This window comes from Neodiprion virginianus, chromosome 1 (assembly GCF_021901495.1).
Source record: "Neodiprion virginianus isolate iyNeoVirg1 chromosome 1, iyNeoVirg1.1, whole genome shotgun sequence".
NCBI classification, from domain to species: Eukaryota; Metazoa; Arthropoda; class Insecta; order Hymenoptera; family Diprionidae; genus Neodiprion; species Neodiprion virginianus.
Window position 1 is genome coordinate 34,318,567 of NC_060877.1, and position 21,337 is coordinate 34,339,903.

Here is a 21,337-nt window from a genome sequence, read left to right on the forward strand (position 1 = left end):
ATCGAGGGTTGCATAAAATTCATCGCCTGATGATTCGCAAACAATATAACATACCTTATATCGACTGCACATCAACAAAAGCAGTGATAAAATATTCATTCGCCGAACAAGGTATTGAGATAGGAATTAGGAATATTTCATCACTTGTTTTATATCTCCAGATAGATGAATAAACCTGCAGGTAGCTACAATTTGTTTTTAATCTAATTTCTTTTTCTACGACGTTAGTCATTGGCATGTTTGAGTGAAAAATAGAGAGCAGTTAATAGGGATGCATTACGATCAAGACTTCACATGATCAATTCAACACGGAAAAATTGAAGAAAAATACAAGACAAGCAGTAAATGTAACTTATACAGGAGAAAACAATTTAAAACAAAAAAATTTACAACCCGACGACTACTGAATTACCCGATACGGAAATGAAACTATAATATAGGTATAGCGCGAGACCCATAATAGGTTTCACACGAATTCTAGTCCACAGATATCTACGCGATATATAGTATATTATTATTATTATTAATATTATTATTACTACTACTAATATTATTATACTATTAATAATCACGTCATCATTGCGATTATTTTCAGAATTTGATCAAATATTAAAACGATATATTATAAATAAGATACAATATGTTGTGTTTATATCACGTAACTATAATGGTTAATATATAAATGAAATTGACGCATACTAATACGGAATTTATAGCCTGTATGTGACATACGGTAAAAAAAATCAGAATAACATTGGCATATTTTGCGGTGGCGATACATGTGTTCAGCTAACCCGGTCAAAAATCTAGATCCGATACGTTGACAGAAACACAGAGCAAAAATTTGAAAAAAAATTTGAAAACAGTTGAAGTGAAAAAAAAGGTACATACCGTTTGAGAATATTTACTGAGTAGCATCACGAGTTGAGTTATGGTTAATTTTTTGTTTAAGTATATACTAGCATTGTGTAATATTTATTTATTTTTTCACCCTTAATAAAGAGAAATAAAAAAACTACTGATTAAAGTATTAGGTGAATGCATATTATATACGGTATGTATAGATATTTATGGGCGCGTGTGTGACGGATGTGTTCGTGTGTGTTTGCATCATGTATGTGTGTGTATATGTATATACTGATATTATGCGAAGAAAATTTTATTCTACCGCGAATTAAAAGTGCATGTATATTAATTATAACTGGGAAAAGGATTCTATAAATTGCACAATTTTTACAAGTTATGATATTATTCTGCTAGAATATATTTCACCGAAACTGAAAATACTTGTCTTCCAATGCAATAGAGGAGAAAGATTTTTTTAAATCTCTGTTTTTATTATAAAATTGTTGGCTGGATTTAAATTCTTGTAAAGTATCTACCTTCTTGTTCTATGCTTGCACACATTCGCAAATTGAATCTTTTACTTCGCACCGTGTAATATCATAAGGCATTAGTATCATTTCAACAGTTGGAAATCCGCGTAATTTTAAAAAGACGTACAGTACACACGACATGAGTCAGCCAATCTTAAACCATAATATTCGTAATAGAAACATTCACAGCGAAAGAGTTCTGAATCATTCCAACGTCAGTATTGATAATCCGTATTCTTATTAGTTGTAGTTTGAATGTATGTTGGACAGAATTTCAAGAATATACTTTGGATGTGCTTTGCAGAAAATGAGTGTATATTTTTAAAATGATGTTCAAAATTCATTTCCTACAAGTAATACACGTATGCAATTGTATACCTACTAGTAAAAATAATTGCAACCTATATATTGCCAATCGGTGTGTTCATACGTAACTATACGTGTGAATACCATTATCGGTCATTTTGACATGTATTCTTCAACGAAAATAATTCCATGCAACCACTTGACCCCACAATTATCTACCAGTGCTTTAAGATCGTTTAAGCAAACTTATTTAGCCCGGATAAATTTATTTATTATTAATATCATTATTATTATTTTAAACAAACAAATCGAGCCAACAACTTTACTATACGACGTACGAATATTATTAAACACACGATTGTATTATCTACTTTTCTTTATAAATATATAATAATATAATTTACTTATTAAGCATCATACGCTGATCGTTTTGTTAGTTCGTGAATAAGTATAATGCACTATAGGTAGACTAATATTCGTGCGTAGCTTTTATTTATTTATAAACATGTACGTAGTTTATTTTTACATCATTTTATTTTTTTATTTTTTTTTTCCTATTTTTTTTTCACGAAGGTTAATCTATACTGCATTGATATAATATAGTAATGGTTATTATATTTCGTTTATTATAGATGTATAGACATTGTATTGAGTATATCGAGTGAAATGAACGAGAGAAAAAATTAAATTCATAAAATAAAATAACTATTCGACGAAGGAAAAATTATTATTATTTATGTACGATATATGAATATATCTTACCCATTATATGTGTGTATGTCTTATAACAATTATGGTATAAACATATACACATACTTGTTTAAACGAATAAACGAGCGAATCAAGTAACTAGATTTCGTAAGTTTTTTATGTGCCTGACCGACCTTGTCCAATTTATTTTACCTGAACTTATTTATTATTACTCTGTAGTATGTATTGAAAAGTTACACTATGGGCATGAAAATGAATTTTTCATTTTTTATGAGTCTGATTATAGTCGCATTAGAAATACAGACTAATTTAAGTAAATCGTAATACATTACAATCTCTGACCTACAGCAACAAAATACATTTGAATGCACTACGCTTATTGTATACATGAATCTGATAAAAAAAAAAAAAAAACCAACAGATCCGTTAGATGTAAGTGAGTGCGGTAATCAATTGCAGAGTTCAAAAGTCAAATCAAATCATTAACATTAAGCGCTTAAATATGACTCAATGTCTTACAACGCAAAGGAATTAATGAAGGGGGGGAAAAACAAAAAGCAAAGCAACCCCGCAAAGTAAGATACGATAAATCGTAATAAACGAATTGTCAACGACCTGCTTTATCCAGTTGCAAGGTATTTATAGTCATGCTTTATCAACCAAATAAAACGTCACTTGTTCTGTAAATTATAACACGAAAGCCGCGATTAAGGCAATATTCTACATGCATTGCTGAATATAAGTACCCGAAAAAGTATTTAAATTATGCAACAATTAATGCTAGAATATCTATTGGTGTAATTCAATTACCATTGATGCAAATGTAAATAAAAATATTTTTTTGTCTCCTTATTCGGCGTTAAATGTGGAATCACGCTGTCCACGGCGTTTTGATAATAGCCACAATCAGTGACATTTTACTCGATCGGTAAGGACTGACTATGGCATCCTCTTAATACGAACAATTTTAAGAAGTACACATTTTCATATTGCTTCGCGTACAAAAGTGTGGGTATCGAGGTGAATTTTTTTTTCCTTTTCCGATTCTATTTTTGCATCATTGTCGAATCAGAGCAACGTCCTGCTGTACCGGCGTATTATTTGAATCTTAGCGTATCTAATAAGCATTCGCAACGATGGAAATTAACGGAGCGAACGGAAAACAGCATGACCGCAGTCGACCTCGTGACCTTTCGCACAAGACAACAACACCCATCATTTCGCAATAAGCGACGTGCACAGTCTCGTTACACAATGCATTAAATTATCGCAATTATCGACTATTTCAAAACCATAAAGTTACACCAATTTCTGTAATTCGGGGTTCAGTCGTTGAGAGAAAATACCTTTAATTTTTTCTCGACACAGCAAAATAACCTTGTGTCAATTTCGACCATCAGAAATTAATTCCGTTGGTAGTTTGATTATACAAAGTGTCGATCGGTTGTTCAAGAATTTTTATGTCAATAAAAATTAGAAAGTGGCGGCTATTATTTGCGAACCGTAAACGAAGCACGTGACGACGATGACGATGATTGAAACTATGAAACCCATCTGTCGAGTAAGAGAGAAACTAATGTGACGCCATGCCCCCGACAGATTACCGAGCAAAACAAAAATGAATTGCATTATATTAAACGAAAAAAGCCGCTTACCTCTGAAATTACGACGTCGGGTGCTGCGCTGGTACCTGATAAACAAACTGAAAACTTGACACTTCAAATCACTTTGCCCGAGCGTATTTATTTCGATAAGTAACAAACCGCGCTGCGCGACGACGTTCAACTCGTAGAGTCTGAAAACGTGAACACACTGCGAGGACGCGTGCGCACGACTCGAAATACCTGAACTGCTGATTCTGCAAACATGCAAAAACCGGCTTATCTGTACGTCATACGCGTTGCGACACCGAGCAAAGTCAAAACAACAGATCAGAATTACTGCGACAATGTCAAGTTAGCGTCGTATCACGTAACGATTGTTTATTATCTCGAACCCAAGGGCGAAATCAAGGGCATGAAATTTCTCGCAACGCTTAATCGCGCCAAGTACTATGAACGTGATACTTTGACGTAGAACTAGTTGCTAAAGACCAGGAGATGAGAAACATTTTTAATCTCGTTTATAGTTATTCTTAAAACCGATTATAGATGACCACGTGTTTATGACTGAAACGTCCAGTCGGATACTAGTCACTTTTTTTTTTCGTCACGACGGATACTTGAAAAATAAATGAAAATCGCAAAACAACAAAGACCAGTTCTTATTAGATTAAATAGCATTTTTTGCGTAATCAAGATCGGAGTAAGCGGTAAAAGTTCTCTCTTATACTCTTTATTCACAAAATTAAAATCTTTTACGTGAATAATTATAGTAATGTTATTTTTAAAACATTAGATACTAATGAAAATCACTAATGTTATTACAAAAGTTCAGGAGTTTGTATCGAACAATTGAGTACTAACTTCTAACTAATTGAAAAAAGAACCTCAAATATTGCTAATTTTGATACATATGTATCGCTAGTTTGAACTCCGGATTTTATTTCGATAGCCGATATCATCTTTCGTCTTACAATTTCAAAGTTGTGAAGTATGTACATTCGATACTTATTTCAATGTTATGCAAATATGTTTTCTTGACACCGTGTGTCTGAGTGAAATTGTTTGTTACTAATATAATATATAATGTATAATGCCATGTGCATAAGATTTATGTGATATAATATATATATATACGAATGATAAAATGTTATTTCTCATAGAGAATATAATACATTATTAAATATAATTCTATTTTATATAAATTTCATATGTATACTTTCACTCAATTTATATGTGCTGGGGCTAAAAGTGCACGTATAAAAAAAAAAAAAAAAAACAGTCCAAACTCCACATGTATATCATACAGCTTTTGCATAAAATAATGTTCGAACAGAATTCAATTGCAGTTTATAAAAAAGTATCTGCTTGTAATAGTCTTTTATTTGTTTTGTAATATTTTTCTTATTATTTGTACTGTTTTAAGTATTATGATTTTTAATGTTAGCTGGCGTTGAAAATAAATTATTCTACACTCTTAACTTTGGGTAACTTTAGAAATCAGTAACTATCACTAGTATATTTTTAGCTACACTATGCGTACAAAAATTTTGAAAAGGCATATTGTTTTGATTCAAGACAGCTTGTTTTTGGGGTCGATATTTCCAGCGTGGTCGTTACTCGTCAGACATTAAGAACTGCGTTTTCATTAAAATGTACAAAAATATAGTGTCAAGCTAATTCTTCTATCATGTTTGCATTCAAAAATAAAGATAAAATTCGTAAAATGTATAAAAAGTTTCATTTGATTCATTGTAGCTTCACGCTTAATAAATAGATCTGTTATATCCTTATACATACACATAGCAAACAAAGTGCTTTGTGATTCTAAAATTAATATATATATCCTATTTGTTATTCAATAAAACATTTCATGATCTAACTTCAACGTCACGCCATATTCGATTTGCATGGTATTTCATACTCAATACTTCTGTCCTTAGTTCACTGCACTCATCATCAAAGATTAAAGGAGGGACGTAGTCGATTTCGGTGTTGCATATATCTCGAATGAATCAAGTCCACGTACCTCAAACGGAAAAAAGGCATAATAGACCCATTCTACATGCAATTCTGAACAAAACCACTACAACACATTTTCATTTAACGTAAAAATAAACAAATAACATGATTTCTACGACATGCCATTTCTTTATTTTCGCGTGAAATGAAAATGTGTTGGAACGATTTTGTTCAGAATTGCATGTCGATTGAAGCTGTTATCGCTGTAGCAATGGCCACTAAGCTAAAAGTAATTGATGCATCGATTCGAACACGACTCGATTATTTCGTATTTTTTTGAAACAATGCATATGAAACCAAAATTCCGTAAATTTCAGTATATGTTCTTAATAGCGGAAAAGTTTGTTAATAATTTATAGTTTTATTAAAAATATTTTTCAATTTCAGGTGAAAATGTTCATTTATCTTTCACTTATTACATCAAATAGGTACTTAGTGGGTAGAAAAATGATAATAATTGATACTGTAATCACATAAATTGATATTGTATTGCATCGTTCATGGGAGTCAAAAAATAAAAACCAATTGCGAGGAAAAAATTATCGATTATACTCGATTAATCGATTATTTTTGGTCATTCTTAGCTTAGTTATGTCGTTTTTGCGTTTGAGATACGAGGACTTGGATAATTCAAGATGTATATGACATCTAAATCCACTAGGACACCCCCTTAAGTAAGATAGTTTTAATCGAATGCTAATATTTCGAAACTACTAAGAATGGTTCTTAACCTAATTTTTGGCCCTTAAAATTACATACTTATCAGTTTACAGACTATGCTTTATCATGTGATTATTTCCTCACATTTAAAGATATTTCAAACAATTGCGCGTGTGAAATAATTAGAATCAGCACGAAAAAAAAGGGGAAAAAAAACGAATAATTATGCGACACCAAGTTTTATGCAAGTATTTAAATAACGCGGTATACTAATTTTAATTCTAGCAAGCACTACTTATGACTAGGATCTTAAATAGTTAATAAATCAGAGTACCCTATTCGAATCATAAATATCCGTAATCCAAATTAAAAATATACAAATCTGTGTAAATATTGAGTCGTTTCTAAATAGATGCTCTTTAAATTTGCCATCTTAGAAATGAATTAATAGTATGCCTCTTTTATTGTCATTTCGTAACCATGATGTGTCAAGTCTATTTATTCGAATGATTCAGGAGTCATTTAAGAAAAATGTGAGGTGAAACAAAAACATTGATAACGACTCAACAGTAGAGAATAAAAATTACTCGAAAATTGAAATGCAAGTTATGTTTTATAGTCAAGAGATTTGTATCCTTTCTTACTGTTTTTTCTTTGTCTCACGATATCTGCAAGCATGTTACATATTCGCCAGACATAGCCGCCTTGGTAACAGAATGTTTCATAAAATTCCACGTTCCTATTGTACTCAGAAATTTATCATAATAAACGATCCTACATGTATGAAATTGCTCGAAAAATTATTGCTTTCATTTTGGTAAAACTATGACCATAGTACCGCACATTGATGATACTGATGATGAACGAATACGACTACAAAACATTAGATAAATTGATGTCACGATTGGTTAAAATAACTAAACTAATTCGAACAGGCAGCGTGTATTATTTGTTGTAGCAGATTTCCATCACGTTTCTTTAACAAGTAATTTGTTTGTACACAGGCCTGCATTACAATCATATGAATTCAATGTGGCTGTCAAATATCATAATAATTACAATGTATTCATAGAATTGTATGCTTTTCAACAATACCAACCTGGCCAAATGCTGACCATGCCATCAAAGATCACAATGTATCGGCCCGGTTGTATGACGAAAAACATATAAGGCCAACTGTATATTCATATTATATTACAAAAGCACTCACGCAATTCCAGGTAGTTATGCATTATTTATATCGTTTTAAAATAATTATGCAGGTATGCCATGCACCCTGAATCTGTAGAGACTGGTGTAATGTATCTGTCCATGATTACTGTGAATTCTCAATTCCACAATTTCGTAAGACTTGTTTAGTGTAGTCTGCGGAAAAAAAATTGAGTTAATAACAAATATCAGGAATTGCCTTACTATTTAATTTTCTATGAATTAATTGTTTCGTGCTGTAACCTGACTCACAAATTCATCGGAAGTTAATGTTAGCAACTTACCTGAACAGGAAAATACTGTAAACTTTCGTCGGAATCCTTGAACTCGTAATCACCGAATTGTACCGGTTCCTTGTCACTCTCATTGTTGTATCCCTAAACCCAAGTATAAAAATAAATTGATACAAATAGGCTGTATTGAAAAGCAATCTCTGCATTAGTTTGTGAAATCTAGAACCCACCCAAACGTTGAACTTTCGTGGAGCGCTTCTCATGTCACTATTTGGAAGAATAGATCTCGGTGCATGTTCTATGGTGAAACCTGTCACGTTTATCATGGTTCGCAATTTAATAAGCAAATATCCCGGAAAATCTTGGAATACCCAACACTTTCCAGGCTGTATAGGATCTCCTTGTATAACGGTTTGCGGATTTGTGTTTTGGTAAAATAATATGTATCCGTAGATTGTGTATGCCCTTGTGTCCAAATTGTATTTCTGGGTGCACCGTGTGCTGAGGATCTGCCCTCCTAAAAATGTTACATTGCAAGTATTTTAAGGTCAATGAGAATTGCAATGGTGAACAATTTAACGCAATCTCGGTAGATTACTCACCAGCTGATTCCAGGGCATAATCTACTCTTCCAGTTTTATCAGCATCATAGATTTTCAAAGCATTTGTCACAATTTTACGAACATCCCTTTCCGTTAAACCTCCATTACTATCACCCTCGTCACCACCGCCATCATTACGTATTAAGTATCTCGTATTTATTTTGTTGGTAATTTCGGACATTACTTTGTCAGCCAAGTCTTGAACTAAAAAAGAAAGTAAATAAGAAAATAGTCCTAAGGAAGTATGATGAAATATGAACGACGGAAATGGACGTAAGCTGTATTTAAAACAAATAGAATAAGTAAATAAAAGAAAAATAGTATAATTAGTTTCTCTAATCCGACTTTTTATAGAAAATGGTCATTTTGCACTCACCGTCTCGTGTGTTAATTTCGAGAGTTGAATTGATGCTGGCTATTCTTGCTTCTAAATCATTTTTAGCAATAAATAGGTTCTTTATGGTGTTGGCAAGATCTTCTTTCGACAGTTTTACTGTTCCACCTTCATTTTCGGTACCAAAATATCCAGCTAAAATATTGCTAACATGCTTCTCGACTTCGATTTCAGGCACTACGGCTGCTTTATCGCAGCATGATTTTAACTCTGATTGTAATTCACGCAATGAATGTAGTTCAATTTTAATAGCATTTATATCGTTTGCACTAGATGCGAGTAGCAGTTGTTCCTTCTCTTCCAGTTTTTTCTCTATAGCAGCTAACTTTTCCTGGAATGGGAATGGGATATAATGTTAAGTGGCGTAACTGTAACGGAAAATTCCCAAACTTAAGATTGGCTAAAACTTACTTCATATTCTTTTCTTAAGTCTACATAGCTGCCGATCTGAGATACAATGACATCTTGGTCTTGTTTGATGTTGGTCAAAGCATCCTGCAAGCAACACAATTGTTCAATTGAAATGATTGTAAAATCAAGCCGTGCAGCAGAAAAATGAGATATTTAATGAACTTAAACTTGACTTAATTTGAAAATTTAACTCACATTGACTCTTTCAACCAGTAGTGAAATAATAGAATCCAGTTCTTTTTCTTTCTCTTTATCAAATCCTAGACTACTGGCAACGGGTGAAACCACAATTTTTTCATTCCACCCATAATTTTGTGTATCGCTTAATTTCAAAGAGTCAGCAGAAGGTGATATTTTCACTGGTGTCACGATTGCTTGATTTCTAGAACCATCTGTGATTTGATTGCTGCTTGACATAGAATAAAATATCGATGATAAAATTGACATCGGGTAAGTGACCAGTGGCAGCGCGGAGCTTAAGTTTGAAAAACTGTATGACAATAGCCATAGACCTGTAACAATGGAATTGAAGTGAATATCAATTATTTTGAATATGATTGATCAAATGTGCGATAGATGTTTGCAGTCTATTGATAACATGGTACAGTAGCAGATTCATGAAATTCAATAAAACATCTTAAAGTGTAATGTGTCATAAACCGTTGCATCCTTCCTAAGTTACCGTATTGGGATCATCGAGATGAACGAATTCGGTAAGTGGCGTTATAGTTTGTAACATGACATTTTTTTTTTTATTTTAGAGCCAATACGGTAACCGAGAGAAGGATAGACAAAGGAACTCACCATTTAGATGCCATCCGTCGATCGAAAATTCATTTCCCGACTTTTGATTGCATCAATTGATATAATAACATTTGAAATATTCCGATGTCCTTCAAGTCCAAACCCTTAGAGATCGTCCGCAATGATATTACCCTTTCTCTATCCTTCTCCCACAAGTGATTAGCATTAAATAAAAAAATAAATATGCCATTCGTATACATAATAGTTTAATTTTTTCTAATCATCATTACCATACACGACCAGACAGTAAAATACATGAGAAAGTAACATGCTAAATTCACTATCTGGGCTTTGATAAACTTTGACAAAATTTGGAAATCAATTCCTGCTAGAACCTTTCCTTACAGTTTGTTGAAAAATTCCGACGGTATCCTAGAAAGGAGATACACTTACCATTTAAAAAATAATTCAGAAAGTGTTGTAAACTTCAAACCAATTCGTGCCGTATTGAAAATACTTTTATTGGTTCAAACACTGATACATGTTAATATGGATTTTTATAGAAAAAAATGTATGTAAACACCTGGGGTCAGTCCAAGGTTCATGTGTATTGTAAAAACGTATAAATCCTACACGAAATCAGTATTGTACTGCATATTAATGTCATGCATAATTATGTATGTATTGTACCTCACAGTACGACAACATATGACATTTTACCACAATCTACAACTACCGATAAAGTAAAAAATAACTAACAACGGTGGGTTTGTCAGAAGAAATTTGTACCATTTATCAACTATTCCATTCAAGTAATTCAATCGAAATATATGAGACATTTTAAATGCTGGCAAGCCACTTGTAAATTGTACATTTCTCATTTGTCAGTAAATATGATTGTTGATATTTTAAAAATTGAGCACGATTCCAGAATCCATTTCAACTAATCTATAGAGAAAGTTCAAGTTCCCTCAAAACTCAATTTCATTGGAGAATTACAAATACCAACTGCATGTTAGTTAGTTATTGTGTTATATCTACAAAGATTGTAGAAATTTATTTTATCGCAGTTTGAAAACTGTTTTTCCTTAAAGATAGTTAATTTTCAACCCATAATTATACGATTGATCATGATATTAAAAATAAAATGTAAATATACATACTGTATATAGAATTAATTCAAAAACCAAATAATATGTGCACGCAAAGAAAAGTAATGCCATAATACTCGTGTGTGTTTGTTAGTTAACGCATGCGTGTTATTAAAGTAATAAAAATGCAGTGAATATTAATGATAAAAAAAATGTTAGCAACAACTTGAAATCGAGATACGAATAATATTAGATTAAATATTTTTGTTCAACTACAAACTTTAAGTTTTCAGTTTCTTTTTCCTTTTTTTCTTGTCATATCATATTGTTAGTACGAACAAATGTTAAGTCAACGCATAAAACCATAACCTAATTATTATGAAAAAAAAAACCGTTCGTGAATTGTGATTAGCACTGTTTTTTGAAAAATTAATAAATTTGCTTATAAAAATTACAATGAAATGTCCCGTAGAAAAATTGGTACCGAAATGTTACGTAAGAAGTGTATTCAATTCACTTCAGTCAAAATAAATTAAAAATAGATTCAAGATACGTTATAAAGCGTTTCAAATTAAATTACAACTTACGTATGTATGTACGTAAGTGTATAAAGGGTGACTTATCACAGCAAACATTCAACCAAGGGCTAGATTTTTTGAGAAAAAAAAATTCGGGATTATGTTCGCTTGACAGAAACCCGAAGCAATAATAATCTTCTAGATAAGGCCTACGAAGACAATTCGCCGACTGTTCAATATTCACTTACAGTGTTCTTGTTATCTGGAATACTTGTAATTTCGGAAACCAATGTTTTCATTTTTTCAAGGGAAATCTAACCTTTCGCTAAATGGAAACACTTATGAATCAATCCGTATATGAAGTGATTATATGAATAAGTTATCTCACAAATTATTTGTGTGGAATTCGAAATAAATTTTTGAACATAAATATTTTTCTCTGTATATACCTCTAATAATATACTTTAATCTTTATTCATCTTTCATAAATATATTAATCAATATATTATTTTTTTTCCATAACGGTTGTTTTACTCTGATTTATAGCATAATTATTAAATAATAGAATAAAACGAAATGAAATGGACAATCAATCCTCAATTTACCAATACCCAAATATAGATATTGCTAATGTTTGATCATTAAAAATGGCTACTGGACATTTGCAAATATTACTAAGTCACGATTTGGTTGACATCATATCTTTTATGGGTGATACGCAAACGCCAGATTTGTTAGTCCTTACTTAAAAATAAATTATATCGCTGGATAGTGAAACACCAAATAAATGCTGTAAGAGTCTACGTACCTATCGGTGACTAACTAGTGCAAATGTTAGTACGTTATTATCATTATATCGTGCACATTAGTTAAGAAGATAACTAAGAAAAAAAGGATGCTCACTCGGGAGTTGTCAAAAACGAAAATAGAGATCTTCAACTTGTTTCTCATCTTGACGTTACTTATAACACCAATCAAAGAACTAGATAACTTCAATCGATACAAGAATCAAAATGCATTTATAAGAACATTAGGAGAGTATTCAAAATATGTGAAAATCCTGCCTGCCTATCAGACAAGCAAATTAGATGGTTATAAAAGCCAAATTATCATCATCCCCGTCAGATAAATAGTCAATTGCAAAAGTTACCAAGAAGGGCCCTGAAAAAGCCGCAGTGCTCAGCACTTTGCTCTTTTTTCTTAACCCTAAACCTGAGTTAGAACAAGGGAAAGACAATACGATGTGGAAAATTTGATTGTGTGAAATTATGACCAGGTAATGTTCCAGCCAATGTTAGGCATGGCAGGCAATGAAATGTCTGGGGTAGGTAGCGAAAAGTTCTGTAGACCTTTGAGATATTTGACAAATAAGTCGTAGTCTACAAATGTCACGTTGGTTATATCATTAATGTAATAGTAAGTGGTATCGACAATGTTTGACTGAACATTGTACAGGGGTTCCAGATAGGGAAAGGTATATTTGTGCATGATGTAAGCTCCTGAAACATAAAATCGGCGAATGCTATATATAGCCAACGACCATAGACCTCTTTCGAAACCGCTCTAAATTACTACCCTGTCGCATTATTTCTCATTATGAAATTCGCGATATTACCGGAAGATTTAATCAGAGATCACTAAACAGTTACCTGTTTTGGTAATTAAAACATAAATAAAACAAGTTTATCAAGTTGTCAAGAAATGTCCCAAGAAGTAAAAAATGAATAGAACAGTTGTGCAGTCATTTTCAACTGCATTTATCTGACTATCACTTTCATATGGGAACATATTTCGCACGTAAATTATTTCCTACAGTAACAATGAAACGTCACTCACCACCCAGAAGAAGTAGCGGTAGTAGTATAATCCAGAATAGTTTTCTACGACGATCCGGAATCCTCTGTGTTACTGGGGCGGTGCGATTCAGAAGCCATGTATCCAGGAATAAAAAGTGCACGCATAACGAATACAAATTTTGTAACACGCTATCAATTGAACGCCACGCTTTGGTCCATCTCGATTCTAGAATGACATAACAGTATTATTGAGTTCATATGAACACGTGCCAGACACAATAACACATTCGCTACACGTAATAGAAATTCTTTCTGCCTCTGATAAACTGAAAATTACTGCCCTCACACGGAAAACTTTTGTGTTTTTATAGAAGTTAACTTTTTTTCATCAAAATATTATATCAGCAATAATCAAACAGTTGATAACATAATGAAATATCTTGGAAAATCGGTCGTAAAACTTACCACTTTGCTGTCTGTAACTGTAAGAGGGTGAGTACAACCTTCGGTTTTCACCAAGCCCAACGTAATTCTTAAGACTGGTGTAGCTTGTAAGCATAAAAGTAATAACGCTGGTGTAGATTTTCATAAATATATTCAACTCCTTTTGTTGCCGTTCCATGTATAATCTTCTGTGTCCATCAACTGAAGATATGGTATCATCTATATCTACATCAGAATCAGCATGTAAGAGAGGTTCGTATCTGCGTGACACCGGTGACGATGCAAAAGAGTCATCCCAGTATCTGAAATAAAATAATATCATGCATACAAATGGTGGCTATAAGTATGATGCAATAACGTGTGATTATCGAAGAGCATTGATCTCAGCATTAATATTTTATCAAACATACCTATCGCGTGAACCGAGTACCGGCTTTGTCTCTCCAGAATTGGAGTAAATCACTTCCCTGCGACTACTGTACTGCTCTACATGCGTAGTTTTGTACAGCTTGGCTCTAGCTATGGAATCCGATTGCCGAGTACGCAAGAACAGATCATCTGCAGACTTTTGAAGAGAAGAAAAGTGATACACTACAGCTTGCAATCGACCATGACATGCTTGAATTGAACTTGATTGATACATATTCGAGTATTCTGTTTGAAGAATACTTTATGCAATTTTTACTTACCGACAATTCCTTGCCAACACTTTCTCTGCTAACTTGGCTCATTGTGTCTCCTAGTAACTGGGTTGACGATTGACTGAGATTTTGTTGACTCGTTGATGGTATACTACCATGAGTGCTGCTTGTGTCGGAGTGAATTGACCGACGCGACATGTTAGGCATGGCCATAACGCCTGGGGCAATTTCGTATCGGAATTGCGATTTTTGGGAATAGGTGTAATCAGTTTTTGGGAATACACTGGAATTGAAAAAAATCTTGTCAATTAGTGAAATAGATTTTTAGTATACACAAATTGAATAGTTTACACAAATTGAAAACCTTGAAAAGATCATAAAATAAATAGAAAAAATGTTCAGTTAATACATGTGAAGCTATACGATTAGGTCATAGTCAGGTTGAATTTACACGTGAAACAACCTAGTAGTAAAAGTGATGCAATATTTTGTAACCTTGAGAATCCATGTGTAAAAGTCTGGATGGAGTTACACAATATTAAAATTAGCATGATATATAATTCTGAATAAGTAAATAGAAACTCAGATTAACAATAAATAATGATCTCACGTTGAGACCTTGACCATTTATATGTAATCTCTTTTTATTCTTCTCTTTTCAACATTCTGTACCAGTGAACAAAACATTGTATTATGTATTACTATTCTGTTACCTGTGCACCTTCAGGCTCTGGATCAAGTAGCACAGTAACCAAGGTGACGGTACCAAGTTACAAGATACATAACACTACATTTAAGTGATTCTTTACTACTGTTCAAGACTTAGTTTTTATTGGTCAACAATTTCAGCTAAATTGTGAAATTTTAGATGATGAGCTTTGAAAATCGATCGATGCAATCATATGCTTCTGAAAAATCCCACTGACTTGGTATTCAAATGTCAACTTAAAGGCCGAATTAAGGGAACTATTATGAAAGAGTCTTGGTGATCGGTCAATTAAGAAAACGTATTTTTAGTTAACGTTTCGACCCGGATATGGGCCCTCCTCAGAACGATTTATTTAAAATGTTAAGTTTGTTGGAAAAAATTCAAAAGACCTAAAACTAGTTTTTGATACAGGTAAGGACAAGATCCCCATAGGCAAACGATCTAATGTCGTGTATAAAATACCATGCAATGACTGCAATCAAGTCTACATAGGTCAAACGGGTCGACATCTCAATACCAGAATTAGGGAACACCAACGCAACATACATGAGGCAGAGGAACGGCACACAGCTCTGACGAAACATAGTATCGATAAACAACACACATTTAATTACGACAACACAAACATCCTTTGTGAAGAACACAATTATTATAGAAGACTGTTATTAGAAATGTGCAAAATTGTAGGTCATACCAATTCGGTTAATCTCAGACAAGACGTTGAACATTTAAGCAATATTTACAAACCTCTAATCTCTGCCCACACAACAAATATTGTTTAACCTAAACTATTTTTTTATTTTTAAAAAAAAATTATTTAGTCTCCATTTACAGTCCTTTCTACATAACCTTTCTTACAAAATATTTATTGTTTTTTCTGTATAATGTTTATAATAGGTTCACCTTCACTCTGGATTATTTTGTTTTCTCCCATCAGTCGTTATTCACCTGTTGACCCAAGTGGTTCAACCAACAATATTTCGTTAGACATGTAGAACTTAATTATAAAGAGCGTACCTCCACTTAATTGACACCTGTGAATTAATTTCATTGCTAAACGACCTTCTTTAATAACCTTTTAACACTATGACATATTGACTGTGAAGAAACATAGTTCTTAAATCTTTTTAATTAATGACTACCAACCTTTAACTCCCACATAAAAAATAACTGGAAGATTGACATTGTCTACCGTCACTCAAAAGAACACTGTTTCCACCAATTGTAATTGTGAATTCGACTACATCTTATTACACTTACTTAACTCAAAAGGTAAATAACACCAAAAAACATCCTTATCACAATTAATCATAAGGTCCTTACTATCAACAATATTTAATAGCTCTAAGAATATTACATCTACAATATTTATGTCCGATTACTTCTAGTACCATTATTTATATTATAAAATCCTATTTTTGTTTTTTTGACAGTTTTTAAATAAATCGTTCTGAGGAGGGCCCATATCCAGGTCGAAACGTTAACTAAAAATACGTTTTCTTAATTGACCGATCACCAAGACTCTGTAATATATTACATACGAGGTCGAGAATTCTTATTCATCAACTATTATGAAAACATGTGGGACTCATGGGATTAAGATGGAATGGTATGTGTCGGTGTGTATAGCAGGTACTCTCACAGTGTCGATGTGCTAGTTCAAAAATAACACATGCCTCTACTACAGAACGTGAATATAAAGTTTCGAAAGCTTATAAAACCAAATTAAACATAAATTTTGCCAAACAAATGTAATTTTAATGTGCTCGAGATGAGAGATTCCTTCATACTTTTTCAAACATAACATAGAAAGATCACTAAATATAACTAGCATAATCATAAAGTTGATTCTTTCACAGTACACAAGGATTAGGTATTTATCATAAAACCTTGACAAAATAAGTTTCGATTCGTTCAGTAAGAAATAGGGAAGTAAACAAAAATAAATTGATATTAAAATCGATGAGTAGTTAAAGTTTAGAAATGCTAAAAGAAAGGGGTTTCGATAAATAGAGCTATTGAACCCTCACACCGCGGTACCTTCTCTAAACACTTTAATTTCATGCTTCCTTTTTTTCCCTACGACTGTACTGTGGGTGTGCCTCGAATGCATAAACATACGATTTCCTGCAGCTACCAAACTGAATGGTACAATGCACATATTTACTCTAACAGGTGGCCCGTGAAGAAGTATAATTAGAAGTAGGGTTCGACCACACCCAGATTGATTTACATCAATTACTGCTTGTTAATTTCTTGATTTTTAACTCATTGATATGGAGAACATAGTCACAGTAAATACAAAACTTTGAGAGGGTACACTTACTTCCACCAATCCCCAGCTTGCTTGTAGATTTCGTAAGCTGAACCAGGTCTACTTGGAGGGTCTTCTCTCTCCTCTCTATCTTCTTGATCGCCTTCTTCGGAAGAATAATCACTGGTGAATATTCGCCTTGGCGTCAAACTCTGTCTTTCCCTTTCTGCTTTCGAGTTGTTTCTATTTTCATTTGTCTCGCTTTGTCCATTTGAGAATATCTGTCTCTTAGCTTTTTGACGCTCTGAACGACGCTCGACTTTCTTTACGCTCAGCGATGGCTTCGTCGTTTGATTTTGTTGATTCTGGTTCTCAACTTCCTCCTTCTGTTCTGTTATAGTCTCCATACTTTTCTCAGGAGATTTACCAATACTGCCAGGTCTGTATCAAGTTCACAAAAAGTTTATTATCCATTTGCTGAGGTCTTGTTTCTACGTTAAAACTTTATGCATTACACAATTCAAAAACTTGTGTAGGTCGTGCGAGAAGCAAATTTCTAATGTAAAATTAACGCCTACAGAGTAATTAAATTCAAACCAATGCTTGTTAATGAAAACGTATGTTAATAATTGACCACGATGGTAATCTGGAGTAACTTTGATAAAAGTCCTTATCACAAGAGTAGAGAGTATAAAATCTTGCATTACCGCAAAGACACGAACGACTTAACAAAGTTAGGAAAGTAATATGCATATATATTTTAATGCAGAGAAACGGCGCAAATATTATATAAAATAATTGGAATGGATGGCAAATAATATAATAAATTTAAAACCAAGGTAGAAAGGAATTATTATTAGTTATCCATCGAGGTTAACAGCTTGCAATCTTACACAATTCAAGAACCTAGGATCTGAATGACTGCCAAAATATCCATGTAGATAGGCGTTCGGATCGTAATTTTAATTTTAGTTAGCTGACAATTATTTACTCGTCGCTAGATATACTAGTGATAACCTTTGCCGAATCCTGATTATATTTTGTAGCTGCAATGCCTTGACTGACACGAGGCAAATAATTTTGTTAATACTTCAATCTTTCTTTACAGCCCGTTATATTTTCTTGCGTTGTTGCTTACATAGTATTATGAACTTTGAATATGACTTCTGAAAGCCGAAACTTTAATAGAAAGGTAAAGATAACTTCATTTTATAGCAACTCACAATGATCTAGACCCTGATCGACGGCTGCTGGTCACTTCCCCTGGTGTATGAGACCTCTCCCGGCTACGGCTTCGCAAATCATAATGATGTTCAGGTAATTCGATGTCATTTAAACTACGGTTCAAAACCTGAGGTGTCTGCGATCGGGACCGACTCCTACTACGGAGTTCGTAGTGATGTTGCTCACCTTCCATTTTTCTTGAATATTTAATGGAGATATATTGAGTTCGTATCGCGATAATATAAAAATGATGAAAATATGTGAGACTCTATAAAAATGTTCCTGAGTACTCCATTCAAAATCAGATACATTTTGAAGCAATTTGTGCTGACTAAAATTCAGTTGTGTTAATTTTGTAATGAGAATATGTTAGTTACTTGAGTTATACTAGCTTCACAGATCCTATTTTGAAAAATTAAAATCTTTAAACGCAATCCTGAAACAGTGTTTTCTATGATAGATGATACCCTAAAGTTTGACTGACTTCATTGACACAGAATACTATTATGCCACTATTGTACCCTAGTAACGATATCATTAATAAGATAAGTAAATTTACCTAGTTCTCGGCATTGTTTATTCAAGATTGATAACGATAGTTCCCATTGAATTTTTGAGGAGTTAATGGAACGTAAGCAAGAGAACCAGAGACGGTGCCATACGTGCCCAAACTAATTGTACGTAAGACCCTAAGATCTACAGGCTCAAAGAGAATTCTGATCCTCTTTAGGGTTTTTCCTTAGTCTGTGCTTGAAATGTGGTGTAAAAATAGCTGCCTCCCCAAAGGGTCCCTCCAAGCCCAGCCTCCACATTGACTCTGAATTTTTTAGACCTATAATAAGGATGTCCTACCACATGCTAAGAGTGTCTGACTCTAAGGTCCGCTTCTCTTTTACGTAATGATTTCTATTACTGGCCTCTCTAGGAGCGTTAGGGTTTTGCTTGCTTCTCACGAGTTTCTTGGCTACAAAAATTACGTTCAGAACTTTCAATAACATGGCAATTATGCACGACCCTTCGTTTCCCCATTGTTATCTCTATCGCGGTGAAAGGCGATAAATAATAATTACTACTACTTTATTAGCTATCAATAATTAAGTTATTTCACTTCTCGAGTTATTATTAGATCATAAGAAGCATAAAAATACAAAATAATACTGAACACCCCAGAGGGATATTAAACAAGCTCGCTTCACCGGCTTAGCAATTGATACTCACATACCCCTTCGTATATGTATTGATAAAGCATGCATGCAAAATTCTCATTTTCTCATTCATGTCTCCAGCCATGCTAAGTGGGTTTGATGAAATTTCTAAGTGACACCAGATAACATTATAAAGCACTGTACTTTGGTTCTGCCACTTAGTCATCAACTGGGTATTTGTTTATGAGGAAAACAAAAATACCGCTCAGACTTAGAATTAAGGTCTAGTACAGGTTGCAACAATTAGGCATAAAAAATACCTGTGGGAAATCGAAATGACCGACAATGTTGTCAATCAAGAAGAATTTTATTTCATTGTTACTGTTCAATTTTTCAAATGTTTTTTTTCTCATTTAGACGGTGATAATACCTACAACGAATAAAATTTCATGCATTCATTTGTTTTCTTTTTCAGTAGACGCAGTAAATTTTCGTGGTATTCGAAAAAATCTCAGACATAACATAAACGTAAGAAATTACAACACGCTCGGAGTGAAAGGTGTGGAACGGTCTCGGAAATATTAAGGATATTTCTTATACTCCGAGGAAGTAGGTACGGTAGGCAGATGCGTAAGACATGACTGAATTCAAACGAAGGGGAAGAACAGCGTGTACATATACGTATGCAGCACGAACAACAGCAGCTGCCCGCCACCCGTAATACTACTACGAGTTCCACGTAAATCGACTACAGAATATCTAAAAATAGACAACTTACCAAGCTTATCCCGAAGTGCAGGAGAGTCGCGGTGTCGCTGGTATTACGGGTACGTAAAACACCGTATTATCGCGTGTACTTCACAGAAAAAATGTTCACATAAATTAAACTTAAATAACACGAGTACATAAGCTACAGTATGTACAGAATACCGAACACATCTAATCCCATTAGTTTACTTCATAGGTAGAAAAATACTGGTCAGCTATCAAACAACCGCCACTAGATGTACGATTCACGCTAGCGATACGATACGTGCCTTCTACACGCACAACACTGATGACGTCATTCTACTAATAATGCGTCGGAGCTCGACTCCCCGATTTGGGGGGGAGGGGAATAGAAAGTTTAAGGTTCAAATCTGTGCCGCAGGAACCGTGCGGCGTCGACATAACCTTAGAACAACAACCAATCAGAACGCCTACAATATGAAAGTTTTTCAAGACAAGGAATTTCATTGGCTCATGC

At 33.5% G+C, this 21,337-nt stretch overlaps 2 protein-coding genes and 1 long non-coding RNA gene across 7 annotated transcripts in view; 1 reads left to right on the top strand and 2 right to left on the bottom strand.

Annotated features, from left to right (window-relative positions):
- Positions 1 to 4,231, bottom strand: part of LOC124310391 (peroxisomal leader peptide-processing protease) — a 111,309-nt gene extending 107,078 nt beyond the window's left edge. Inside the window, exon 1 of one of the 2 annotated variants that reach the window (XM_046774271.1) lies at positions 4,049 to 4,231. The gene's annotated coding sequence lies outside the window, so the exon portion shown is untranslated. The remainder of the gene's footprint in view (positions 1 to 4,048) is intronic. The other variant, XM_046774270.1, reaches the window with a different exon arrangement.
- Positions 4,232 to 6,492: 2,261 nt separating this feature from the next.
- On the bottom strand, positions 6,493 to 21,008 carry LOC124310433 (SUN domain-containing protein 1-like). 4 transcript variants are annotated; one of them, XM_046774373.1, is made up of 15 exons: positions 20,870 to 21,005; positions 20,412 to 20,521; positions 18,946 to 19,143; positions 17,795 to 18,163; positions 14,808 to 15,042; positions 14,529 to 14,683; positions 14,140 to 14,420; positions 13,715 to 13,900; positions 9,721 to 10,037; positions 9,526 to 9,609; positions 9,097 to 9,445; positions 8,721 to 8,924; positions 8,349 to 8,635; positions 8,170 to 8,262; positions 6,493 to 8,041 (listed from the first exon to the last, which is right to left on the bottom strand). In XM_046774373.1, the coding sequence occupies exons 3-15, from the start codon at positions 19,137 to 19,139 to the stop codon at positions 7,931 to 7,933; spliced, it is 2,865 nt and encodes a 954-aa protein (XP_046630329.1). In that variant the 5' UTR covers positions 19,140 to 19,143; positions 20,412 to 20,521; positions 20,870 to 21,005; the 3' UTR covers positions 6,493 to 7,930. The 4 variants fall into 4 exon arrangements, with proteins under 4 accessions (XP_046630329.1, XP_046630328.1, XP_046630326.1 ...); XM_046774372.1 differs by lacking the exon at positions 20,412 to 20,521 and having other exon boundaries at positions 20,870 to 21,008; XM_046774370.1 differs by lacking the exons at positions 20,412 to 20,521; positions 20,870 to 21,005 and adding an exon at positions 19,506 to 20,373.
- Positions 16,920 to 21,049, top strand: LOC124310443 (uncharacterized). The gene is made up of 3 exons (XR_006909671.1): positions 16,920 to 17,077; positions 18,938 to 19,039; positions 20,567 to 21,049. It is a non-coding gene; the product is annotated as an uncharacterized LOC124310443 (long non-coding RNA).
- The last annotated feature ends 288 nt before the right edge of the window (positions 21,050 to 21,337 follow it).

Excerpts from the sequence above, each read along its gene's own strand:
- LOC124310433 (XM_046774370.1), bottom strand. Across the intron at positions 8,925-9,096 it reads CGAAATTAACACACGAGACG|TTCAAGACTTGGCTGACAAA; the intron begins GTGAGTGCAAAA and ends TTTCTTTTTTAG. Across the intron at positions 8,263-8,348 it reads CACGAAAGTTCAACGTTTGG|GGATACAACAATGAGAGTGA; the intron begins GTGGGTTCTAGA and ends ACTTGGGTTTAG.